At 45.0% G+C, this 26,874-nt stretch overlaps 2 protein-coding genes across 10 annotated transcripts in view; one reads left to right on the top strand and one right to left on the bottom strand.

Moving 5' to 3' along the window:
* DRP2 (dystrophin related protein 2) overlaps nucleotides 1-12,915 on the top strand; it is a 61,336-nt gene extending 48,421 nt beyond the window's left edge. For 5 of the 8 annotated variants that reach the window (XM_028714849.2, XM_028714856.2, XM_028714854.2 and 2 more), the window contains 6 exons: nucleotides 1,122-1,280; nucleotides 2,192-2,420; nucleotides 2,932-3,052; nucleotides 4,352-4,438; nucleotides 7,268-8,636; nucleotides 8,692-12,915. In XM_028714849.2, coding sequence (XP_028570682.1) covers nucleotides 1,122-1,280; nucleotides 2,192-2,420; nucleotides 2,932-3,052; nucleotides 4,352-4,438; nucleotides 7,268-7,287 — 616 coding nt within the window. In that variant the 3' untranslated portion in view covers nucleotides 7,288-8,636; nucleotides 8,692-12,915. Of the gene's footprint in view, nucleotides 1-1,121; nucleotides 1,281-2,191; nucleotides 2,421-2,931; nucleotides 3,053-4,351; nucleotides 4,439-7,267 lie in introns of all 8 variants that reach the window. The other 3 variants (XM_028714851.2, XM_028714850.2, XM_028714846.2) reach the window with 3 other exon arrangements.
* Nucleotides 7,417-26,858, bottom strand: LOC114589266 (aryl-hydrocarbon-interacting protein-like 1). Of its 2 annotated transcripts, none has more exons than XM_077922783.1 (6): nucleotides 24,741-26,858; nucleotides 23,358-23,537; nucleotides 21,568-21,756; nucleotides 20,207-20,383; nucleotides 18,508-18,649; nucleotides 7,417-7,556 (listed from the first exon to the last, which is right to left on the bottom strand). In XM_077922783.1, exons 1-6 carry the CDS (start codon nucleotides 24,834-24,836, stop codon nucleotides 7,417-7,419), a joined length of 924 nt encoding a protein of 307 aa, XP_077778909.1. In that variant the 5' UTR covers nucleotides 24,837-26,858. The 2 variants fall into 2 exon arrangements, with proteins under 2 accessions (XP_077778909.1, XP_028571340.2); XM_028715507.2 differs by lacking the exon at nucleotides 7,417-7,556 and adding an exon at nucleotides 13,829-16,320.
* Between the last annotated feature and the right edge of the window lie 16 nt (nucleotides 26,859-26,874).

Here is a 26,874-nt window from a genome sequence, read left to right as displayed (position 1 = left end):
AGGGTCCAACCAGAGGTCATATTTAATTAGGCGACTTCACACTGCAGCCACCTGCATTTATATTTGGACATAGGAGTTTTATTGAGTTCAATGGGACTAACTGCCATGTCACTGTGTATAGGGCTTCACGTTTAGGCTGTGATCTCTTGGCAGATGTCCCCAACCCTTTATCTTCCACTCCTTCATTTGGGCAGAGAAGGATTCCATGTGGACATTCCCCCACTTCCCTTGGGTGGGGAAAATGAGCATTAATACAGCGCATAACTTCACTTCTATCATATGTCTTGCTTCTCCCACTTGCAATTGCTTGTGGACTCATCCAGAGTCAAACCTGGCCTACATTTCTTGGAAAGGAGCAAACAGCATGGCAAACAAAAGTTAGCATGCTACCCATGCTTTTTACAGGTACCTTGAGATTTCCTACACGTAGCGAGAAATATTTACGCGTTCAGATTCTCTCCTGCTCTACCTCCCAATGCCATCTTCTTCCTGTCCCATCAGTGCATGTGTTCTTCCGGTAGAATGTGCAGTAGGCCAGCTGGTCTGCTGTTTCCCAGGTGACCAGCACCTAAGCCATGCACATTTATTTATTTCAGGCAATTTTATCCTCTTCAGGCAAAATGCCTCCCAGAACAGCTTACACACTAGCAGTGACAACCAAGATCCAGTACACCCCTTGCCCACAGGCTGACAATCTAAAAGACGCATCACAGAAAGGGAAAAGGGATGCAGAGCCATGGGTGTGCATGTGCAACGCCATCAGGAAACAGGAAGGCAAGGCTAAAGCCATCGCAAGCAGCAGAATAAGGTGAAGGGTTGTAACTCAGTGGTAAAGCATCTGCCTCGCATGGTTCAGTCTCCAGCATCAGCAGGTAGGACAGGGAGAGACTTCTGCCTGAAATCATGGAGAGCAGCTGCCAGTCAAAGTAGACAGCACTGAACTAGATGGACCAAGGGTCTAATTCAATGTAAGGCATTGAACTTGCTGTGATGGGGGAGAGGCAGAAGCTTAGCATGCCAGTTGTTTAGATTAGTTCAGCAGGCCTGCTGCAAGGTGTAGTGTAGTGCAACAAACCACCCCTACTAAGGCTTCTAGCTTCCTTGCATTAACCTCATCACAGCTCTGTCCACAACAGGGATGAGGACCAGTACCTTTTGCGCCACTCCAGCCCTATTACAGACAGAGAACCGGTCAGCAGTCAGCAGCCCCAGGACAGCACCAACACAGACGACAAAGGGGAACTGGAGAGAATCTTGGCGCACCTGGAGGATGAAAACAGGTAAGTGGGCATGGCCAGCAGAGTTCTTGTAATCATTCCTTTTATTACAGATCTGTAAGATGTGTGCAAATATTTCTGGGAAGAAAGGAACAGAGCTTCTTAACGATATTTGCTTTCATTCATGTTATTGGCAAAAAAAATCCCCATTGATTAAGTAGTCCTCCAAGACCTTCAGCCATTTTCTTTTTTATATATATAATTTTTATTAGTTTTTTTAACATATCATTTTCAACAGTAATTAAACATACTTTTACATCTTCTTCAAATTTTTGACTTCCATCAATCCTGTCTGAAAATTTTCCAATCTAATCTCTCAGTATGCATTTCTTATCTTCCCTATTACATTTCAAACTCATAACCAATATCTCTATCTTTTTCTACTTTGTAACACTTCATATATTTCTCCTTACAAAACTTCTTGTAGTCCTATTAGCGTAATTTGTTGATTACAGTTGCTATTCAAATAATTCATATACTTCTTCCAATCTTCTGTAAATCTCTGGTCCCACAGGTTTCGAATTCTTCTTGTCATTTTGTCCAATTCTGCATAGTCCATTAATTTTGTCTACCATTCTTCTTTCATCAGAATTTCTTCTTGTTTCCATTTCTGGGCTAACAATACTCTTGCCACAGTTGTTGCATATAAAAACAATTTAACATCTTGCCTATTAATGTCCTGACCTATAATACCAAGTAAAAATGCTTCTGGTTTTTTAAAAAAGTGGCTCCCAAACTTTCCAACCCCTGGACCTTTGAAAATTGCTGAAGACCAAAACCAAAAAAACCTTCATCAATTTTCAAAGGTCCAGGGGTTGGAAAGTTTGGGAGCCACTGTTCTGGCTCTTGAGCACCTTAAGCCCCTGATGCCAGCATACTCTTGCTGCATCCTGAGCTTGTATTTCTCCTTGCAGGGTTCTCCAGGGGGAGCTGAAGCGTCTGAAATGGCAGCACGAGGAGGCAGCGGAGTCGGCAGAAGGAACTCCAGAATCAGCACAGGATCCACACAACGAAGAGCTGCTGGCAGAGGCCCGGATCCTTCGACAGCACAAAAGCCGCCTGGAGACGCGGATGCAGATCTTGGAGGACCACAACAAACAATTAGAATCTCAGCTTCAGCGCCTGAGAGAGCTGCTTCTGCAGGTATTGTCTGTGGGCTATATCTCAAAAACAAAGTTCTTTGGCCTTCTTTGCATACATTGCATTCATCCTCAGGTGACATCATTAGGAGCACAGGAATCTGCCTTACACTTAGCTAAACCATTGATCCATCTAGCTCAGTATTGTCTGCGCAAACTTGACAGTGGCTCTCCAGGGTTTCAGATGGAAGATGTTCCCTGTCCTACCTAGAGATGCTGCAGGTAGGACCTGGGACCTTCTGCTTGCAAAGCAGGTGCTCTGCTACTGAGCTATGGCCCTTCCCAATATTACACACTCAAAAGAAATGGTATGAACTGAAACTAGACCAGGTTTTGTGGGTCATGACCCATCAGCTGAAGACCTGTGATTTAGTGGGCAGCCCAACCCTGAAGCTGCAGTTGGATTTGTGAGGATGTCAGAGCCAGTGGCCATGTGCAATGCAGGACAGACGGGGGAGCACCAGGTGAGAAGTTGGTGGTCATGAACATCCTTAACATCTCCCTTCTCTTCCCAGCCTGGAGCAGATTCCAAAGGGGACGGCTCTACAGCCTCATCCTTGGCTTCCTCTCCCCATCCATCAGAGGAGAGTCAGACCAGAGAAAAAGGCCCTGGCACTCCAAACACGGAAACTGCAGGTGAGGCTCTATGGTGCTATGAAGCCTGCCCGGCAGGCTGCTGGGTTTCTTTCCTGAGTGTCCTCATTCCTGCTTCTGCCGAAGCAATTAAAGAGCATAAGAAGAGCCTGCTGGCCCAAAATCCTGCTCTTACAGTGGAAAGCCCAGTGCTTCTGGGAAACCTGTAAGCAGGACCTGAGCACCCGTCTCCTCCTGCAGATGCCACAACCAGTATTCAGACGCATACTTCCTTTGACCATGGAGGCAGAGCATAGCTAGTAGCCATGGACAGAGTTATCCTCCTTGAATTTATTTAATTCTCATTTAATGCCATCCAGATTGGTTCTCCTGTGGAAGTGAGTTCCATCATTTAACTATGTGGTGCATGAGTTTGTACCTTGAGGAACAGATCCTGCCTTCCTCCTCTATTTATTCTACTGTATTCCTTTCTTTCTTTAATACCCTGCCTTTCCTCCCAAGTAACCCTAGGGTGGTCATTGGTCACGTCCCCCTCCTTGAAACAGGAAGAGAACCCAATTTGGGTCGCAGGTCTTTTATCATCTATTTGAGAACGCATCTTGGCATTATAAACATGCGTTTGAGCTGGACCATTACATAGCCTTTGGCCTCTCTGCTTCCTAGTCTAGTAGTCTTCAGTCTCATCCACACCATGGCTTCCTCCAAGAAATCCTAGGAGCTGTAATTTATACCTCACAGATATACAATTCCCAGGACCCTTAACAAACCACAGTTCCTGGGATTCTTTGAGAGAAGCCATGTGCTTTAAATCTGCTTCATATGTATGGTGTGGGTGTGACTTTCAACGGAAAGAGGGCTTTGTCCTCTAATAGTCCCAAATCTGTCTTGTAGTGTTATCCCCAACCTTTCAGCAAGATGGTGACTGATTAATAGACCACTTTTAACTGACTCTTCATTGAAAATCCCAGATACAACAATAAAGGTACCCCTGCCCGTACGGGCCAGTCGTGTACGACTCTAGGGTTGTGCACCCATCTCACTTAAGAGGCCGGGGGCCAGACACACCAGCGCAGCACACGGAAACGCCGTTTACCTTCCCGCTATAAAGCGGTACCTATTTATCTACTTGCACTTAGGGGTGCTTTCGAGCTGCTAGGTGGGCAGGAGCTGGGACCGAACGACAGGAGCTCACCCCGACGCGGGGATTCGAACCACCGACCATACAATCAGCAAGTCCTAGGCACTGTGGTTTTACTCACAGCGCCACCTGCGTCCCCTGATACAACAATATTAACATGATATCCTCCCTACCCCCATTTTACTCATTTTTCTTTCTCATAGATGAGGTGGAGGTGAGTACTCAGGACGTCAGTCTGTGTCTGGAGGATATCATGGAGAAGCTTCGGAATGCTTTTCCCAACACTGGAGGTACAGTGCATTAAATCATCTGGGCCTACATCATCAGGGATGGGATACCTTCTGTCCCTTCAGGTGCTTATGGACCCAGATTCCCATCAGCTCCAGCCAGCGTAGCTCAGTGTCCAGGGATGATGGGAATTGTAGGCCCAGCAACATCTGGAAGGCCATAGATTCCCCATCTCTGGATTACTGAGGTAAATTAAAATGCCGGCCCCTACTGAAAGCAGTGGGCCCTACTGGAGAGCCCAAGGCACCAGCAGTGGGCTCAAATGCGATGCAGAGGTCCAAAAAGTTGCACAGTTGCACTGTAACCCTTGAAGCGTGCCATCCTCACTGCAGCCTTTTTTACCTGAGTTTGTGGAAGTTCCCCACATGTTTTAGAAACCTGAAAGATCTAAAATATGAGGGGAGTCTCCATGAGTCTTCCTGTACAAATGGAAGGCTGACCAGAATGGTTGTAGGCCCCTGGAGTCACAGTCCCTTTTTCCCCTGACAGGGCAAAGACCACACCCCCTGGCCTTCCTGAAGAAGTCTCTCAAGTTCTCCTAGATGACTTGTTCTAAGCTGACCGTGGGCATCAGCTGGTATTAGCTATTGTGTTGCTCCTGGTCTGGCTGCTTACGGCATTGATGTCTGGCATACCAAACCTGTATAACCTAGCCTTACTGCTTTTGCCAGTGTGTCCGTTTTTATTTGATGGGCATAACCATTGGCCTCCCTTTCCTCCCCCCACAGTGGCATAATAGGCCTAAGGCTTTCTTCACCTCTTATTTGCAGAAGACAGAAATATATCTCAGGAAAGTCGCTAATGAAAGGGGACAGAAAGATTTCATGGCTCAGCGTGTTGTGTCATTGACAAATTTGTTCCAGGAATGAATAAAGCCCATGCATTCTTTCCAGGCAGAGGTCCTCAATTAAACACTCTGCATCCAAGTGGGGGTTTTTGTTGTTGTTTTGCTCTGAGATTTCTCCTTTAAGAACCGGCTCTTTAAAGCTGAAGCAGAGAAAATGTCAAGTTCAGGTTTCCCGCAGATTGACATTTGCTCTGACTGAACTTTAAAGAGTTTTCACGGAGACAGCTCTGTAGCAAAAAAACCACGGAGCTTTAAATCACGGACCGGGCCTGGAAAGAGCAGAGGAAAAGTAAGTGTGGATAAGCCCTGAGGTAAATTGCAAGACATTGGCTGCAAACACACTGTACATTCAAAGCACATTCTCCCCTAACCCCCCCTGGGAACTGTAGAGTTCTTCACAGAGCTACAATTTCTAGCACCCTTATCAAACTACAGTCCCTAGGATTCTATATATGGTTTGCTTTAAATATATGGTGTGCATGCAGCCACAGTTTGAGTGTAAAGATTTAGTATTTGCTCAGTATGGCTTTTTCCCCAGCCTCTGAAACCCTGTAGAGTTGTTGCAAATGTAAAGATCAGGGTGGAAACTCTGCTCCCCATCACTTTGACAGGTGGTCAGAGCTGCCGAATTGTCAATCGCCTGACATTGCCAGATGTCAGGTGGCCCAAGTTCAAAGGAAAGAATTTTTTCTTTTCTTCCAATGCAGCCAGGCTTAAATTCAAAGGAAAATGCCCACCGAAAAAGATGTGGGAAACAGCTGAGCTCTGGTGGAGAACTAATCCCAAAAGGATTGGTGCCAAGTTTAAATGGTTTGGAGGCTGAGGGGACTGAAGGCACTTGAACTGCCTGATCCAATGCCCTAACCGTGTGTTGCTGGCAGGGAGGGTGAAGAAAGGCTCTTGCATTCCTCCTGTCATTTTGCGGATAATAATAATAAAAAAAGGAGCGCCACTATTTCCCTCCCTTTGAGATCTAAAAACTTGCCTGGTTTGGGGGAATTTCGGCCGCTAAGAAAAACTCAGGATCATTTAGAACCAAGACATTTCCCAGTCCTCTCCCCACTCTGGTATAACTCCCAACCGCCGCAACACAAACCCTGACCCCTACCAAGCTCAGAGCTGTGACATCATTTGGGCCAGGCCAGAGTTCTCAAAAATGGTGGGAGGGATGATCCAGTACTAGAGAAGGAGAACCAATATAGCCTCATGGCCTCTAAGGTTGCAGCCTCAAATGCCATCTTTATGCGACACAGAAAACTATATGGATGGGTGTAAATTGTGGGTGGGATGGGTGATTTAACTAAGCTCCACTGTGAATATAATCAGATTGTGTGCATGCCTGCTTTTTCCTTTAATGTTTGTCTATAAGCCTTATAGACTTACCAAGTAGCATTTTGTGAAAAGTTTTTACGCCTGTTGTCTTGAGATACTAATTTCTGTGCTAAAAACGAAGAAGGGTGCAAAACATTACAGGGTGGGGGATCAACACAACTTACTAGCACTATTATCAAACCCAAATTGTCTGTACATATAAACAAGCCCTTAACACCTCCACTCTCCAAACTGCCTCCGGGTATAACTCTGAATATCTTTGGGCTTCTCCAGGCAACCTGTTTATTGAACATTCATCCTGATCTGTTTGTGGGGAGGTTATACAACAATGTGCATTCATCTTTATTTGTTTGCATGGAGGTTATACATCTTCCTGCCAATTGATCGTTGTCCCATATTTTTTAGTGCATTTACCCATCTCTTTCCTAGCTGTAAGCAGTCCAATTTTGAGGGTGTTCGTGTGTGTGATAACGGTTTTGTTACACCAGAGGGCTTTAATTCATGAATTGCACAAACCCAGATTTCTGGTATGCCAGTGAATCCCTCTCGTTTAAAAAAAAAAAAAAAAGACAATCTGGAGACAACCTTTATAACATGAATCCAGCAGGCACATATTCCACTGGATGCAACCCTGTTTTGTTTTCTCTTTCAGGTCCGACTTCCCTTATCTAACACCTCCTGCAAGTGAGAGGCTTTGTCTAACCAGTTCCTCAGCAGCTGCTACTCTCCCTTCCTCTCTCCTCCCCTCTGTGTGACAGACTTCACTCGGATCCTTAAGGGGACACCCTCAGCAGAAGCTCATCAGAATCCTTGCAGGGTTTGGCTTCCAGGAGAGCACTCCTTGGTGTATCTACAGAGCATTTCCTTTGGAAGGGCAATCCAGGGTGTCAAATCCAGATGGTCAAAACTGGATGTTGTGACATGTCTAGATTCAAGGAACTCTGAAAGGAAGGAAACAAGGGCACATGGTGGTGCTTTTCTGTGCAAACTACAAACTGACATGAATAGCTTTCCCCCCACCCTCTACAGTTTGTGTTGTGGACTGTCGCTTTTTCTGGGCCAATTTTGGGGTTGAGTCAGGAAGTGGCCTATGGTGGATTTTGGCCAAGTGAAATGATCTGTGGCCTTCACAGGATGGTGGTTTTATGGGGACTGGAATTGTCTCACAGTGACCGATAAACCATGAAGAACCTTTAAGCTGGGAAGAAATCCAAAACCTTTATAATAATAAAAAAAAAAAATCAGAAGAGTTGGTATGTTGCAAAAGGAACTTGCAAGCGCCCGGGTACCTCCATATCTTCCAAGGTCAGTGGGAGGAGGAGACAAGGCCCAGATTAAATCTCATGGGAAAATGAGGGAGAGGAGCAGGCTTTAAAACTTATTGTTCCAATGGCAGTAACAGCAGCCTTATGTGAGAGAAGCTTTATAACAGAGAGCCTTATTGTTTTAATTTACATATTTATATATATACATAATATATAAATACATATTATATATATTGTATTTAAGCACTGTAATGGACTTCCTCATGCATTAAATTCTAATTCCTTGTTATGTGTTTACTTTGGATTTGCAGTTCTGCTCTGTTCCGAAATCTGCTTTTTTATGTAATGGGAGGCAGCTCCCTCTCTTCGCTTTGTCTGCCCCAGCAGCTTCTTCCAAAGAGCCTAGGCCTGCCTGCTTCCTTTTGGAGTTGGAATAATCTCCACCTGAGTGACCTCCTGCAAACAAAGGTGGTTGGGAGTCAGAATCTGTTGGCATCTATAGAGTTTATTTACGCCTTGTACTATGGGGTCCAGTCCCTCCCTCTTTGGATCAATTTGTGTGTGGCAAACTTAAGAAGCATATGGATAGCTGCTACCTTGAGCTTCCTATGCATAGTGGTCTTAACCAAGTCACACAGGTCAAATGCAGTACAAAATATTCAGTTGCAGGAGCACTTGAAAGCATAGTATGTCTGCGCTTCTGAGTGATCAAAAAAGGACTTCTTTTGAACTGCACTCAGCAGCACAGCTAGTTATGTTGGAAAATAAACAGGTGTCCCCATTTCCTTTCAGGTAGATTGCAACTATTCAGAAGGACTGGCATCTGAATAGTTAGGCCTCTAGTTAGGCTGGGTCGCTTAGATTTAAGCTAGTGTGGTCCCATAATCATTTTAACATTGGGGGAATTTTTAAATCTGGGCTGTTGTTGATCAGGCAGCTCAAGGCTCTTTCCTTGGTTAGCAATTGCTACGGTGGAACTGCTGCCTCCATATCTCCAACTGAGAGAAAGTTATGGAATGTGGCTCATTTCCCGGACTGAGATAGCAACGGCACCAGATGTTCTGCATTTCCCATAGGCTACAAGACAAAAGAAAAGAAACAGAGAGGCATGACCAAAAAAAAAAAGCATTGGAAACCACTGCCATTAAGGTCAGCTCTCAGTGGTATTATGGCCTTGATTTGTGCAGTTCCCATTCTAATCCCAAACACGCCAGATTAGCACAAAGCATACTATGCCTTTCATGTAGCCCAAATCTTCTGGTGCTGCAGAAACCACTTGGGTGCTGTGTTGACAGACCTGGGCCATTCCAAGAGCAGTCTTGGCACAAGATTGTTGTATACCACAAGTTTCCCGTTTAAACTTGAAAATTTCTCACCTCTCCTCTTTAAGGAGGGGCATATAAACATCACAGTCATGGCCTATTCACTCAGGACTTATCCCCTAGCTGGGCACTGGGGATCCAGTAGAATCAACTGGCATTGCAGGATCCCCTGAAGCTGGTGTCCATGATAGGCTGTGTTTTGGGGATGCAGGTGACAAATTTACAAGGGAAAAGGCAGCTCATGACAACTAATGGAAGTGTTCTAGTGTAGGGAACTATGCCCTAAACCTATGTTTGTTGGTTAAAGGTGCTAATCTATGGTAAAAGGCGATTAATAGTGGGCAGTAAATTGTAAGCAAAGACAGTGTGTGGAATCTAGTTTAGATTTAAGCCTTTGCCTTTTGCTGCATTCAGTGTTGTATATCATGTCCGTGGCTGGTTCTTTGTGGGTGTTGCTTGCAGAGTATATACACAGTCAAAGCTGCTACCTCAAAAAATAAAAAAGATAGTTATACGTTTGAGGTCTGCCTCAACTTTCAAGTAGCAGTATTGCTAAATGGCTGAACGCAATCCCTTAAAAATGCAAGTTATAGAATGGGTTTTGCGAAGTCCATGGCTGGTGGTGCTATGGGTCACAATGTAATTTACCAGCATTTATGGATTGTAAGGAATGTCACATGTGCTGAAAGCATTGTAGGTTGTGAGGGTTGTTGTAGCACGTTGTCATAAATTTGTGTGGGGTTTATGTTAGTGGACTGCTACAGCATGTTGGCTGTTGAGAATCTTGTAGGCTCCCAAGAAGATGAGGAAAACACTAAACGAAGTAGGCTGATTTGTGTCACACAGTAGCTGTAGAAGGAAGTGGGTTTTTTAGGCCATTGACATTGTAGGCACTGCCAGTTATACTGTGTGAGCATTATTTAAAGCATGACAAAGAACATTCTGTTAAATATTCTGTAATGGTGGACCTTTAAGTCTAGGCCAAGAATGTTCTTACTCTGGTTTGATGGTTGAACCTCTAAAAAGCCTGGCAGAAATCACCATTGTACAGTGGTACCTCTGCTTAAGAACTTAATTCATTCTGGAGTTCTGTTCTTAACCCGAAACTGTTCTTAACCTGAGGTACCACTTTAGCTAATGGGGCCTTCCCCTGCACCGCCGCTGAGCGATTTTTGTTCTCATCCTGAAGCACAGTTCTTAACCCGAGGTACTATTTCTGGGTTAGCGGAGTCTGTAACTTGAAGCGTCTGTAACCTGAAGCATCTGTAACCCAAGGTACTACTGTAGTTGTTTCTGAATTGTATTTTAAAATAAAACAAACACCACATGCCATCTTAGTTTTGAAAGAAACTGAAACTCCACTTTGGAATTGGGCCTCAGGTTGAGATCCCCAGGGGTCATGTAGTTACTCAAACTAGCAAGCTTAGAACAGAGACTTAGAACCTGTGCACCGTCAGTGATTTGCTCTCATCACCCTTGATCACTGTCCAAGCCGGCTGAGACTGATGAGAGCTGGAATCCAACACTTGGAGAGCCACAGATTCCCTATCCCTGCCTTGGCTTACATGATCTGCTGAGAGGAGGAAATCTGTGTCCTGTTTTTCCTCTTTTCATGTTTTTGAAGGAACACATAGTGTTCCTTTCTTGAGGTGAGAAGCATGTTTCCTTTTCCTAAAGTGGCACATGAGCTGCAGTGCAAGCTAAGCAATTTTAAGTCTTGGACGTAATGATCCTGGCATTCAAAGAGAACAGGGTGGGCTTGGGGAATGTATATTGTTTTACTTTAAAACATGGTAAACCCAGCCCTCCTGTTTCTTTATGATGAATGAAACCCTGGGCTTTGGTCCCAAAGTCCTGTCATTATGGAACTACTGTATGTGAGTTAAGTGCTGATATTGTATATGATCAGGGGCTTGGTACCCACGTTAGCCCACAAAACCAGGATATTGACAAATGGCAAATCCACACTCATGGGTAGTCAGATGCAAAGGAAGAATGGGGCTTTCAACTAGGAAATCAACAAATCTTCTTCAGTTTCTCGTTTTCCCACATCAGCTTGTAATTTCTTTTTTAAATAACTCCATGTGAAAACTCATCAGCATATGATGTCCAAAGGTTCTCTAATATATTTGAGTACATTTTGTGTAATATACACATTTTTGCAAAGCAATTTGCCCTAATATAATGCATTTTGGGATACGTTATATTCTTGAATTTTTATATATGCATTATTAATGGACATTTTACCGTGATATAGTGCATTTTTTTTGTACACGTTACATGGCTTGAGGAATGCATTTGAGGAAGTGCAACTTCTGAAGGACAGCTGTGTTTCGGTTCTCATGTGGCTTTGGAAAGTGTGAATTAGGTAGAATCGCCTTGTTATGTAAAATAAGTACAGGTAACTCACAGCTTATGTGTTTAACATGTGTGATTTCAACTTTACGCGGTTGAAGGCCAGCTAGTTGAAATCAAACAAATTAAATGCAGGGGAGGCAGAGCTTAAATGTTCTTTTTGCACAGGGTTTTCCTGATGCGGAAAGGGCTTTTAAGCTCTCAGACTTGCTTACCAAGCTGGGGGGGGGGGTGTTGGTCCATTTAGCATGCAGGCTCTGGAACATAAAATTGTGTGTGGGCGGTTCCAAGGGGGTGGTTTGTGTATATGCATTTTTGCATATACGTGCCATCCCTGGAATGTACCCCCACGCAAGACGTGACTGCCTTGTACTTTCCTTCTTTTCCCTACTTTTAACCTTTAACTCTTGTATAGAACAGGTAATTTGTGGTGGGGCAGTTTTTCAGTCAGAAGCCTGGAGAGAGCAGCACATACCCAAATCCCATCTTCCACCCAGTTCTTACAAGGCAGAGAAGCCCACTCATTCATCCAACTGGTCTTATCTACCCCTCGGTGCTCTTCCTTCATCTCGTCTGCAGTGGCCGAAGACAGAATGCGGACAATATTGTTAGTAGGCCATATTAAGAAACTTATGTTGTTTAGTCTGATCGCTTTCTACAGTGCTAAGATGTGTAGGTTCTCGATTCTTTTGTTTGCATTGATAGTATTGCAGCATTATTCTTAAATTTTATGAGCCATCACCAAAGCTAATTTACACATTAAGCCAACCAATTTACTTATCAAAAAGTAAAACCTTAAGTCCTGTGCCTCTGCCCCTAGCATTAGAGGAATTGCAATCGCCTATTGCACTTGGCAGAATTTGTGTTGCATTTGAAGTATATATAATTTATTTTCCAGTGTGCCAATAAGAGACAGAAATTAATATGGTGAGAGGCCTGAAAATTGTCCTGAAAAGGACAATTGCTCTGTAGCATGTGGTAGATCCCTCAATCTCACACTTTCATTATTAGTTCTCCCCGCCACCCCATCCCACTTTCTGAATAACATTGGGAACCCAGAACCCTGTTCATTAGCGTTGCAACTTCCCACTGCAAATAACAAGAGATTTCCTCTCCGCTGCCTACTCCCAGGAATTTTGCTCATCGCTTTCCTAGCTCTTCACACAGAAGGACTGCAGCTTGGTCACTGGGGTGTGGGTGGGTGTTAATCTCTGTTGAAGCAATTGAAAGGGACACAATGAGTAATGAGGGATTTTTTCTAAAGGGAGCAGAACTAATATGACTGGTGACAATGTGCTGTCTTCACTCAAGTTTTTTCCATTTCTGCTTTGGGAAAAAAGAATAAATTTGTATCTGAAGTGCTGTGTTGCTTCATTTTTTTGTTTTGGAAGAATTTCCCCTTTCTTGAGAAAAGCATAAGGTACTTTTTTATGTTCCTTCTTTGCATGTGGCCTGGAAAAAAAATGCTTTTAAAAGATTCCCCCCCCCCCCCAAAAAAAAATTAGGACCTATACCAACACTTCCATTTGTCCTGTGTTTTCTTCCACTTGTTGCACTGCAGATTAATGAAATGGGACATCACCATTTCAACATTTCCCTCAATGCCTTAGCTACACTAGAAGGGATCGTGGAAAAGTTAAAATGGCAGATTTTAAGCTATATCTAGGAGATGCCATTCAGGGACATGGGTCGCGCTGTGGTCTAAACCACTGAGCCTTGGCCTTGCCGATCAAAAGGTTGGCGGTTCAAATCCCTGCAACGGGGTGAACTCCCGTTGCTTGGTCCCAGCTCCTGCCAAACTAGCAGTTCAAAAGCATGCCAAAAAGTGCAAGTAGATAAATAGGTACCGCTCTGGCGGGAAGGTAAACGGCATTTCCGTGCGCTGCTCTGGTGTCGCTGTTCTGTTGTGCCAGAAGCGGCTTAGTCATGCTGGCCACATGACCCGGAAAAACTGTCTGTGGAGCGGACAAATGCCGGCTCCCTCAGCCTGTAAAGTGAGATGAGAGCCGCAACTCCAGAGTCATCTGTGACTGGACTTAACTGTCAGGGGTCCCTTTACCCCTTAGGAGATGCCATATACTGTACTTACGGGATGAGGATAAGCAGATAACACTGAGGAGCAGCGTCCTGCAGATGCTGAGGATCCCGTTAACCTTGCATGCATGCATGCATGCATGCATTTTTAAATACCCTCCCTGTCTTCCCTGACCAAATGCAAAACCTGTTTGCCAGGGCAACAGCAAGAATAATCAACACCACCAAGAGCATCAATCCCTTTCTCAAAACACCTTCAGCTTTATTTCTATTCATTGGATGCCTCATAAATGAGTTCTCTAGGCACTGTACAGCTATAGCACAATACAATTTTTTTAAAAATCTGCAAAGAATCTTTGGGGCAGGGGGATGGAAATCACAACCCATCTCTTCCACCTGAAATTTTAGACTTTGCCTTTGGTGGCAAAGAGGAGGTTTGTTTCCCGAGTACACGTGCAGTGGCTGAATGAGGATGGCAAGATGACCCTGTATAGCACTTTTTTGCAGACAGTTCTTCAATTGAGGAAGGAAACTGAAGAGAATACCAGCAGACCCAAGAAGGGGCAAGCATGCTTGTTTTCTTAGGTGTAGATGCAACGGCAGTTCCCTCCTTGAGCCTTTGATTACTGCACCAGACCCTGAGTTGCCTGTTCTCAACAAGATGAGCTGGCCACATCAAAGATCATTAGCTAGCACACTTTCACTCTGACCCTGCTCCCCAATATCACCACAGACCACAGCTTTCCAAACTTTTTATGTTGGTGACACATTTTTTTAAAGAAACGCATCATTTTGCAACAGTAATTCAGTTTTATTAGCAAACTGAAGGTTAAATTACCCCCTTTCCAGCCCTGGGAGGAGCACACTGCAGCCAACACACTAACATGTCGTGACACACAGTTTGGAAAGCTCTGCCCTAGACCTCAGCAACTGATTCTACAACCCACTATTTTTCATACCTGACTCTCTGCCTCCTCACTGGGTTTCCTCTTTCATCAGGTTGCGTTGTCTCAGGGTAGAAATGTTCAGCTCACCCATTGCTCCAGATCCAGTCAACTCCAGCACTTCACTTTTGTCTCCTCTGCAGTGGGTGGCCAATGAAATATCTTCTGTATCTCCATCCTCCTTTCTTGACACCTCACTGTTGCCCCATAGAGATTCTTGCCCCACAATCAGTTCTGCTTCCCTGCCTGTTTTCGCTTCTGGCTCTTCCCCCCTAACTTGCAGACCTGCTTGTTCTGTCTCGGAATCCTCCCCTCTCTTTCCCATCTCCAGATCATCAGCTTTGAAGCTTATTTCTGCCTTGAACCATTCTTGGTCTACCTCATCTCCTTGTGCATCTTTGCACAGCCTAGATCTGTCACCAACTTCACTTCCTCCCTCCCTACATGCAGCCACCTCTCTGTGGCCACCCCCCTCTTCTCTGGCATGTTCTGATTCAAGGCTTATCACTTCCTTGGCCCTGACATCTAATGTTATTTTCACATAATCACCAGTTGCCACTCTTTTAAAGTCTTCTGGGTCTGCCTCTCCCTCACAATGCTCTGGGCCTGCTTCACAGCAACGTGTCTCCTCTTCTGGAATAGAATGATCATTATCTTCTCTTCTTTTCTCTTCCAATTTTGTTTCTTCTTTAGGTTCCTCCTCCTCTCTAGCAGAATTCTCCTTTCTTGGCCCACCACAAGTTTCCAAGTCAGAACTGACCTTTTCCCTCGGTTCTGTTGACACGCTTGTTTCTGTCTTTGATGCTTCCTGAAAGATTTGGAAGTCATCTTTTTCACTACTTTCCTGAGGGCTCTCCACTATAACCCCATCCTTGGGATCCTCTGCTCCAAAGCCCTTATCACCCTGCACCATTGACAATTCAACAGTTTGGGATTCTCGTTTCCCACAAGTTGCTTCATATCCTTCCGTCTCTCTTGTGAAGTTCTCTGTTCCAATGCCCACTCCAGTCTCACAAGGTCCTTCAATTAACCCTTCCCCTACGCTGCTGTTCACATGGTTTCCTGCAACTCCCCCTAATTCCTTCCCAGAGCTCCCAGGGACGGCTCTTCTTTCTGCGTCCTTTTCCTCCAGCACTGGAAAATCCACTTCTCTGTTTTGATCCCCAGCCCCAGAATTAATCTCTTCTACTTTCCCCCTCTGTTCTTCAAGCTTCCACTGCCCGAACTCTAACTGTTCCTTGCTTCCAGAGGTTTCACAGCCTGTCAGGTCATCTCCAGAATGACTCTCCATCATTCCTTTATCTTTATTTCCTATTTCCTCTTCCCTCACTTTCTGAGAGGTGATGTCCTCTTTGTCCATTTCGCCTGTCTTCATTAGGAGTCCATCCTCTTTCTCTGCTAAGTTCCCTTGCTCTGTTTCTTCTGTTGCTTCTGTTGCACCCATCCATCTCCCTTCTTCTCTTCCTCTCTCAGGCCTCAGGGTTTCTTGATTCTTTTCCTCTGTTTGTGGGCCAAGGCTAGAATCTGACAGCTTTTCTGTTTCCTCCATCGCTCTCCCCTCAGTTTCTCCTTTAGGAGCAGGCTGCTGGAAGAGATCTTTGTACTTCTTGCGGTCTTCCACGTGCTTCTTCCTCATCCTCTCCCCCAAGAGCTTCAATTCTTTCCTCACAGCGGCAGTCAGCGATGGATCCAGGTGGGCCACCCTCAAAAAGTCTGTTCGGGCCTCCTTTTCATTCCAGACAGCAGCGTGGGCTTTAGCCCGTTTGAAATACGCCTTGACATTTTCTAGCAAAAAAACAAAGTCAGTTGGTTTGCTAGCTCTCATAAACAAATCTAATAAATTACAGAGTTATCTGTTAAAAGCCTCCGCTCTCAGTATTCTGCTTTCCTGGGCCATGTAAGGATAGTGTGTTTCTTACGTTATCTTCTGAGTAGACCACATGAGACTAAAGTCATTCTACTTGGGTTACACAATGACTGTGTACACCATATACATTTAAAGCGCAGTTCCTCCCACTAAAGAATACTGGGAATTGTTGCTCACCCCTTACAGATCTTATAAGAAAAACTGCTCCCTTTCCCTTATGGGGTATTCCGGAGCCCGTACAGAGCTCTATCGGTAGGAGAAAATAGCAGAGTATATTGAGAAGTAAAGCGGCTAGTAAGCCTGATCTTTATTCACGAACCATTGCAACCCACCACGCGCAGGAGGGAGGACAACCCTGAACAATAGTTCACAAGGCCTTTTGAATTGCCCACCCTGTATCCCAAGACCACCACCCCTAAACACCATACATACATCACAGAAAGAGGCGGTCTACAGCAGAAATCCTGCCTACCTGATAATGGTCACTGATTGTATTACCTGGGCAGCCTGGCCTTTCTTTTGTGATGGTTAATACTTTAGGCCACAGGCTCACCCTATTCATACACAAATGTGCCCTTAAGACAGGATTTGCAAGCAAAAAGAAAGTGGGAAGGCTTTCTCTCTTTGCCTCCCTTACTGCAGAGGAATGTTTAAAGTAATTTGGGAGAGTCAAAATGGCTTCAGGATTGCTCTCCCATACTATTTCAGACACACGGTTCATATATTTAGATATGTGTACATTTATGAATATTCCATATTTGGGATCTTAAAATTATTATAACACAGAGCTAAAATTAACAGCACCCTTAACAATAATTATTTGCAGGGGGGGTGCTTTAAATGTATGGTGTGTACACAGCCTAAATCTCTCTCAGAGGTACCAGTAGCCTTGTGTAAAATTGCCAGATGGCGATGGATCAATAAAACCAAACTCAACTGTTGATGTTTCCTCCTCAGTTATTCACTGAGTCACAATGGGGTAGGATCACACATAATGCTGAAGCTAAAGCTAAAGAACTTGTGGTGCTCCAAATGCTGCTGCCCACAACTCCCATCTTCCCTGGCCATTAAATGTGCTGATTGGAGTTGGAATCCAGCACTGGGCTCATATGCTCCCACTCTCCTCCTCCCAGCGGCGTAGCGTGGGTTGTCAGCACCTGGGGCAAGGCAAGTAATTTGCGCCCCCTAACCCGTGGATTTGTGCCCCCTAACCTGTGGATTTGCCCTAACCCCAGATGTTGCGCCCGGTGCGGCCGGCACCCCCTGCACCCCCTACGCTACGCCACTGCCTCCTCCTGCACATTGGGAGAAAGACTTCAGCTGAGTTTACATTCCGTTTCAAAGAATCCAGCTGTATTTGGCCCCTAGGCCTGCGCTTCCCCACTCCTGCTAGGGAGCCTTGTTGCTGTGCTGATCACGTGACACTTGCGATCGTGGGAAGGAAGAGATGGACTTATGGAGGGAGGAGACCCCACCAAAGCATCTTGCCCAACAGCACCCCAAAACCTGGAACCAGTGCTGAACCTTGTGGTTTCACAATCACGATGCATGAATAATTTGGTAAGTAGCGTAGAACACTGTGTTCTCAAAACCCCAACTATAATTAATAATAATAACGATGATAAATCTAGACCTCAAGACTGCAAAAGCAGGCTGTTGATACAGACAGTGACTATTTTGAACAGGGTTTCTGTTCCCGGCCCCTGCACACATTGGCAGGGCGTGCATAAGTGCACCCCACTCCACCCTTATTCCACCCCCTTCTGCCTTCTTCCAAAAGGACCTGTGCGTCAGTGATTGCATGTCAGTTGGATGCATCTAAACTAGTATCGAATGTTTGCTTTGCTCTTTTTGGAAGCATAAATAACTCAAAGGAACAAAGCGTGTGAGCTCACCCAGTCTTAACAAACTGCCCAAGTAATTGCATTGGTCATTGATGTTTTCAGGGTGGCCAATAAAATTGTATGTGATGTGAGATGTGTAGTCTCAGGGCAACAGGAGGAATGCTGGAGCACATCTCTACGCTCATGCAATGTAGGGCCCTGGCACATGCAGAAAAGGATAGAGGAGGGCTCTGCAAGTAGCGAGCTGAAGGAACCACTCACCATTGTTCTTCTGCAGGAGGTCGGTTGTGTGCTCCAGCACCTCATAATACTCCCCCAACTCCAGCTGGCACTGACAGTAGTTCAGCACAAGAGGTGTAATGAGATTCTCCAGCTTCATCCAGTCTTCATCCCACGGCTTCTCCTGTGGAGAAACCCAGCAAAGAACAAGATGGTGGGTTTGGAGAAGAGTTGTAGCTTAGTGGTAAAGGCGCCCGCTTTGCAGGTTTTGCATGCTGGTCCCAGGTTCCATCACCAGCATCTCCAGATAAGGTTTGGAATAGCGCACTAAGAGACAGAGACCCCTGCATTGAAGCCAGTGTTCAGGGTGGGGCACGGCAGCATACACCAGAGACATGGAGGCCAACAAGCTCATTCATGGCAAAAGAGAACACCTAGCTAATTAACAAAATGATTTATTTGCATCCACCTCTTTCTCACAGAGAGCTCAGAATAGCTTAAAAATGGATCCCCAGGTGATCTAGACAGTGGCCAGGTGAAATACAGCTTAACATTAGGGGTGGCAAGACAGCAGACATGCTAAGTCCTTCATGGGGAATGAGTGGTCCAAGAATATAGTCCAACACTGGACATTCAAAACCAGGGGTCAGCAAACTTTTTCAGCAGGGGGCCGGTCCACTGTCCCTCAGACCTTGTGGGGGGCCAGACTATATTTTGAAGGGGGGGGGGACACAATTTCCTATGCCCCACAAATAACCCAGAGATACATTTTAAATAAAAGGACACATTCTACTCGTGTAAAAACACGCTGATTCTCGGACTGTCCGTGGTCCAGATTTAGAAAGCGATTGGGCCGGATCCGGCCCCTGGGCCCTAGTTTGACTACCCATGTTCAAAACCTTCATTTTATGGTCCATATTGTAGGGATGGAAGAACCTTTGGCCCTCCAGGGACTGTTGCACTACAAATTCCACCACCATCTTGCACTGCAAGGCTATTCTGACATAGGCTGATGGGAGTTGGAGCCCAATAACTTCTGCTGCCTTCGTGCCCCAGCTCTCACCAAATTAAGCGGCAGCTGGGTTGCTCCTCAAAATGTCCACACTCAACTCCTCTACCCAGGGGCAGGGAAGGTGAACAGTGCCGTGTGCTACAAAGCTTCCCTCTTTCTGGCAGTGGCAGAAGTAGTAAATCAGGTAGAGCACTGCCTCCTGCACTTCCGCTGCCTGAGGCGGGTTCTTCTCCTTGCTTCATGGCTCTGATTATGCATATTTATACCACCTTTTGATTTTCAAATTAAAAAATCATAGGAACAATTCATATGAGAAGGAAATGCAAAAAAGTTTTTAGAAAAGAACAATGGATATGAAAAATATCTAAATAAACTCAGACATTAGAATGGCGGCAAGATCTTGAAAGCCATGTGATACAATCAACAGAACTAAAATTTTGTCTAAAAGGCCTGGGATATTTTGTTGTTGCTGCTGCTGCAAAGGTCTTTACATGGTGCCAAGAAGACAACAAAAAACACACCAAGCAGACCTCTCTGGAGAGAGCATTTCATAATTGAAGGGGACACCACTGAGAAGACCCTGTCCTGGGCAACTACCCCGCTTGCCTTAGATGGTAACAACACAAAGTCCTACTCTACAGGCAGTCAAATATGGAGACAGGCAGCCTGTTTATAGCCAACATATTTTAAATCAATTACTTTTTTATTTTATCTCCACCCAAATGTTACCTTGGCCTGGATATTGCGCAAGCAGATGATAGCTTCCTGGTATTTCTCTGCTGCTTCCTTGAATTTCCTGGAAAGGACCAGTCGGTTACCCTCCGTGTGCAGCTTTGGCACAGCCAGCAGCTTCTCCTCGTTGTTCATGGCCCACGTATCCCGTTTGTAGGAAGAGGGATCCTCTACCTAGATAGGATAGAAAACCACAGTTATTACAGGGGAACCCCCACTTACACAGGGGTTCCATACTAGGACACCCACATTCCCACATTCTGCGCCATCTCCTTTTCAGTGCTGAAAACTGGGAAAGTGCTAGCTAGGCTTTGGGAACGAGGTGAAAAGACTCTAGGATCCTACCAGAGCTTCACACCTCCTCCCCAAAAGCCCAGTGCCTTGCTTACCCAGCTTTAATAATAATAATAATAATAATAATAATAATAATAATAATAATAATAAAATTTTATTTATACCCCACCCTTCCCGGTTCAAAAAACCGGGCTCAGGGTGGCTAACAACAGATTTAAAATACTTAATTGATGCAACAAAAAACAGCATAAAATACAGCATAAAACGTGAATAACAATAAATTCAGAATTCAAAAATCAATTTAGGAGGAAAATCCATCCAATAAACATTGGATGATCACCAGGGCTAGCTTTGAGATGGCACCCCCATTGGCTCAGCACCCAGTCCATGTGGACAGCCCTAATATCTGCCCCTGGACCTCCCAGTACAAAGATTTCTGGGGGAGCTGCTGCAGAGAAGGTCCGCTTACTAAGTTGCCACCCAGTTCACAGCAGATGGTGGAAGCACCTGGACAAGGGTTTTTGAAAACATATGCTGTGCATAGGCAGGCTGACAATAGGAAAACAGCACATCAGGGATGAGGTAAGTTGAACCCTTTTCTCTGACGAGTCAGTTTTCAAAGTGCAAGGACCTTGGGGTGGGCGAGAATGTGATTTGGGCAGGAATGCTTCCTCCCTCCAACTGTGGTGGTAGAATCTACAAAAAGCTTTTGCATCTGACACAGCTGGGCACAAACTGGTACTCACTGGCACTGACTGCCATGTCAGTGGCATGTAGTAGCCAGAATGATGCTGGATTAGGCCTGGGGAACAGTGGGCTGGGAGGCTCAAATCCCCACACAGCCGTGGTGTTCACAGAGTGTCTATGGCCAGCTGCTGTCTCCCGGGCTACTTCACAGGGGTGTTGTGAGAGTAAAATGGGGGGAGGGTGTGATAAACCAATCAACCTCCTTTGGAGGAAAGGGGAATATAAAGGTCATAAATAATCATCCATTGATGAGATAGATGGTGGCAACGGCACGCTACACAACGGAACTGTAGTTTCCTTCTGATTCTCCCACTCACTTTGAACAGCTCCATAATGAAAATAAGGGGCTGTGGCGTCTGCTGCAGTTCATCCAGGTCTGCATGGCCTGTGGTGTAGTAATCGAACATGTTGCCCATCCCACAGCGATGTTTCTGGCCCTCCAGAGGGTCCTTGCCCTCGGCAATTTTCCTCATGCCCTTGGAGACCAAGGCGTACATTCCCGTGTGCTGAAATTGCAAGAAGGCAACCATAAGACTGGGGCAGAGAGCATACAGGGCCTTGCATGGGAAATGTGGTGTGCTACAATCAGATGTGCAAGAGGGAAGATGGTATTTTTTCCTTAATGTAGGATCTGCATTAAAGGTAAAGGTAAAGGGACCCCTGACGATTAAGTCCAGTCGTGACCGACTCTGGGGTTGCGGCACTCATCTCGCTTTATTGGCCAAGGGAGCTGGTGTACAGCTTCTGGGTCATGTGGCCAGCATGACTAAGCCGCTTCTGGCGAAACCAGAGCAGTGCACGGAAACGCCGTTTACCTTCCCGCCAGAGCGGTACCTATTTATCTACTTGCACTTTGACGCGCTTTCGAACTGCTAGATTGGCAGGAGCAGGGACCGAGCAACGGGAGCTCACCCCGTCGCGGGGATTCGAACTGCCAACCTTCTGATCGGCAAGTCCTAGGCTCAGTGGTTTAGCCCATAGCGCCACCCATGTCCCTTAGGATCTGCATTATCTTAGCATAAAAAGGCACAACGTAGCCCATCCTGCTCCCAAGCGTCAGGCTAGGTCATTGGCATTCTCTTAGGACACTTCCAGACTATTGCTATTTTGGGACAGGATCAAGTCACTGGCAAATTCAGATTGTGCAACTATAATGGATTGGGGAGTGGGGGAGAGCGGTCTTGCACAACAAGGCCACTCCCCCCCCCCAAAAAAAAGAATTTTTGTGATCAGGAAAGTGAGGGTAAGATGCACTGGGAAGTGCTGGATAACACTCGCTTTGATGCAGCAGCATCTAACCTCCCCACAAAGAAGTCAGAACAAAAGTTCATTAGACAATGTTGGCTATTTAATCTCCATGGAAACAAATCAGGATGGATGTTCGCTATACAGGTGGCCTGGAAATAGCCCATAGTCAACTCACAATAAGAACTAGAAATTTGCCCAAGGCCTGAAGGCGAGAGGCAAGTTAATAGGCATTTGAACCCACAGCCCGCCCCACCTCCTCGAGTACAAAACCCTTTGCAATTTTCCATCCCTGCTTTACTCCAGAATCTATCACAAGAGGCACTTGATAAAAGGAAATTGACTGATGAGGCATGAAGTTCAGTGGTAGAGTTACTGCATTACATGCTGAGGGTAGGGTTAGATTGCAAATTAAGATAATAAAGTAGCTGGTGATGGGAAAGACCATTTTGTTCCCAAGACCCTGGAGATACGTAGCCAGTTAAACGTAGACTGTATTGGGTCAGAGGGACCAATAATTTGGCACGGTATAAGGGAGCTTCCTACGTTCCAGAGTCTTTGAAAAGGTGGAGTCTGGGGAACTATTTTAGTGAATCTGGATAGCTAGGTCAAATGATGGGAGGTTGTGAGCATATTTTAGGATAGCCACTGTGGTGTTCTCCAGATGTTGACGGACTACAACTCCCATTTTCCTTGGCCACTGGCCATGCTAGCTGGGGAAGATGGGAGTTGGAGTTCAACAGCATCTGAAGGGTACCAGGTGCTTGATAGTCAATTGCAAATAACTTTCTGCTAATTAGGGTAGGCATGAACTTGACAATTTCATGCGTTCAGGGTATGCCTGACACAATTGCACACTCACAATAGCATCACACCAGAATTCTGCCACCTCGCCGATCCGCATGGAAGTTAGAAGGGTCTCCCACACCTCGATTTTGAACATCTTCCCCACAATAATCTCCATGGGGATGCCAGGGCCCCGGCTGTCATCTATCACCGTTCTCTCAAAGTTGTCTTTTAGCGTCTGGAAGTGGAATGTGATCTGGATCAAAGGCAAACTAAAGTTAATAATGGTTAGGACTCTAGTCAGCTCAAATCTAAACCCCTGGAAGTTCAGAACCACCTTTGCTTTGCCTTCCAGAGTGTTCTGGGGCAATTATTTATTGCCTCCCCCCATTGAATGGGACTCTGCTCAGTTTCCTCTTCCTATGTGGGAATTTTTGTCCTTTAAAGGTAAAGGACCCCTGACAGTTAAGTCCAGTCACAAACGATTCTGGGGTTGCGGCACTCACCTCGCTTTACTGGCTGAGGGAGCCAACATTTGTCCACAGAGTTTTTGCAGGTCATGTGGCCAGCATGACTATGCCGCTTCTGGTGAAACCAGAGAAGCATACAGAAACGCCGTTTATCTTCCCGCCAGAGCGGTACCTATTTATCTACTTGCACTTTGACGTGCTTTCAAACTGCTAACCAATAGCAAATGAGTGTCATAATTCCAAAAGCACATAACTGAAAGATAGGACAGGAACTTAAATATGTAGGGATGCTAGTCCTACCGAGAGTAGGCCATTTAATTACAATGGGTCTACTCGGAATAGGGCTAGCACCTGACACAGCGCTTAGCCTCCACAGCTCTATAGAAGTTAGGCATATTATACAACTGAAAATGATTCACTGCCTTATTACTGTGTGCTTTACTTCTGTAACCGAAAAACAGCTTTCTAAAGCCAGTAGTCAGAAGAGACAGAAGGCAGAGGAATAAAGAGGAGTGTTCCAGGTCAACCCTTCTGCTGCCCATCTTTTTACCTAATTACCTAAGAATCAATTACCTGCTGAATCAGATCAAAGGCCCACCTAGTCCAGCACCCATTTCCAACAGTGGCCAGCAACATGCATCCAGGAAAGCCATAAGCAGAACATGAAAGCAATTGCTCTTCCATGCTGCCGACCCCCAGCCACTCAAATTCAGGGTATACTGTCTCCAATTTAGCCATAATTGCTAATAGCTGCTGAAGAGCTCTAGCTCAGGGGCAGAGCACATGCTTAGCATGCAAAAGGTCCCTATTTAAGTACCCAGCACCTCCAGCTGGGATTGAAAGTCTCCTGTCCAAAACCTTGGGAGAGCCATTGCAACTCAGTATATCAGCAACCATGACCTAGATGAGACAAGTTGGCATGGTGTAAGACATATTCCTATGATCCTATTTACACATTTTTAATGGTTTCTATGCTTGCAGCCATTTACCTTGCTCCCATCTTTGAAATCTGGCAACGGACCGTAACCGCCATGTAAAATCTTTTTCTTGACTCCTTCCACGTTAAGTAAATACGTTTCCTCCATGGCAGAGCTGCTAGCGGCTTTCTTTTCCGGAGAACTCTTTAGATGGTTTTACAATGCCTTGCTGCAACAGACCCACTTCTACTCCCAATCTATTTTGATGGTACTAATGTCCAACCGACTCTAAGAGAATTGAGCAGAAATTCTTCTCTGTGCAGACCCCTTTGGGAGGCAGAGATATTGTCCCGGTCCTTGTCACCTTCTCCAATGTGCTGGGAAAACAACACACTGAAACTGCCTTCCTGATCCCCTCCTTGCCAGGCCAGGTTAATCCAGGATTTGCCTTCTTAGTAGGTATGAAATTAGATTAGGCTAGTCTAGTAAACAGAGAAATCCCCCAGCATCCTTCTAGAAGATGCTAGCAATTTCCTAGGGCTAGTTGAGACAGTGCGAATGCCCCTCCGTAGAAAAATGCTTCCTCTACAAAAGAATTCTGGGCCATAAACCTCCCTCCCAGGGTTAACCAGAGATCAAATGGTGCCCCAGGTAAGGAATGTTTTTGGTACATTTGGGACTTTAATCAACTTTCGATAACTTATAAACTTCTATACAATCCCCAAAGCCCCATCTAGCAAACTATCTCAAAGTTCTAGACAACGCTAAACACCGATGGGCATTTTCCAGGGCCCGCTTTAACGCTCTCCCTTCAGCTCTTCTAGAGGGAAGATACAATAAAATACCGATCGAACAAAGATTATGTCCCTGTAACAGCAATGAAATCGAAACCATTGGGCATGTTATCTTATACTGCCCATTATATTGAGACTCAAGAAAAGAGCTGATCGAACCGATTCTGAGGAAAATACCTCGTAGTACAGACGACACCTATATCAGACACCTCTTAGCTGACAAAGAGCCCGAAATTAACAGGTCCGTGGCAAAGTACTGTTACATTGCAACAAGAATAAGACGAGCAATGATGTCAACAACGGAGTTCAAATTGTAAACATCGAAGGAACGATAATAAACAGTAGCGACACCTGAATTGAATTTTTAAAACCTTAAAATCAAAACCTGGTCATAAATATAAGCACCAATTCTGTGAACTGGCCAAATTTCTACTGTTATTTGTAGCACAATACTACTTTTAATGTCATATTTTTTTTACAAATTGCTTCCTGGTGACTGACCGTATTAAAGATATTTGATTTGGTACATTTGGGAAACCTTCTTTTTACACTTGTTAGATGCCTTTTAGTTGCAGCCCATGTCATGATTTAATGCGATACCCAGGGTTGTTTCCATGTTAGTCCCACTTAGCTACCACTGAAATCAATGAAACTTGAAAGTCACAACTTATCTGATTTCAATGCAATCTAAGTACAACCCATGTTGTTGTTGTTTAGTCGTTTAATCGTGTCTGACTCTTCGTGACCCCATGGACCAGAGCACGCCAGGCACTTCTGTCTTCCACTGCCTCCTGCAGTTTGGGCAAAGTACATCCCATACTTATAAGTACAACCCATAAAAAGTACATAAAACATACATTATGTTCACCATGCTGCAAGTGGCAGGGATGACACAGGTTGTTCAGTTGATCCTCTAAGTTGTACCACCCAGAGGACATCCTAACTCAAGGACATTAATTTACTTCAAAACCAGAGTTCAAACTTCCAGTGGGAGGAAGTCAGGTTGATCCAAATGGAATTATACAAAATTAACAGATTGAGATAGCTAGCTTTCAAGTTTAGCAGTAGTTTTCTCATTTGTTTTATATGGCATCTATACAACAGAGGTGGAATGACCTGTGGACCTCCAGATGTTACTGGAATACAATTCCCATTATCTCTGACCACTGACCATACTGGCTGAGGGGAGCTGAGCTGAACATCTGGAGAGTCACATGTTCATTTTGTTTTTAAAAGACACAACCCACACTGAGGTCAAGAGGCATAATATTACACTCTCTCTCTCTCTTTCTTTAAAATAACAGACAGTGATTATATTGTGAATACAAATGGAATGATGCAGTGCGAAGTTGTGAAGGGACAGAGCATGAGCAGGAATGGGCAGAATACTTGATGATGAGGATACCCATTAC

Source organism: Podarcis muralis, chromosome Z, assembly GCF_964188315.1.
Source record: "Podarcis muralis chromosome Z, rPodMur119.hap1.1, whole genome shotgun sequence".
Taxonomy (NCBI): domain Eukaryota; kingdom Metazoa; phylum Chordata; class Lepidosauria; order Squamata; family Lacertidae; genus Podarcis; species Podarcis muralis.
Note: the sequence above shows the minus strand (reverse complement) of the source record. Positions and strands in the feature narration are given on the sequence as shown.

Excerpts from the sequence above, each read along its gene's own strand:
- LOC114589266 (XM_028715507.2), bottom strand. The coding sequence starts at position 24,836 with ATGGAGGAAACGTATTTACTTAACGTGGAAGGAGTCAAGAAAAAGATT. Across the intron at positions 21,757-23,357 it reads AATTCTGGTGTGATGCTATT|CACACGGGAATGTACGCCTT; the intron begins GTGAGTGTGCAA and ends TTGCAATTTCAG. Across the intron at positions 18,650-20,206 it reads TGCGCAATATCCAGGCCAAG|GAGAAGCCGTGGGATGAAGA; the intron begins GTAACATTTGGG and ends GTTTCTCCACAG.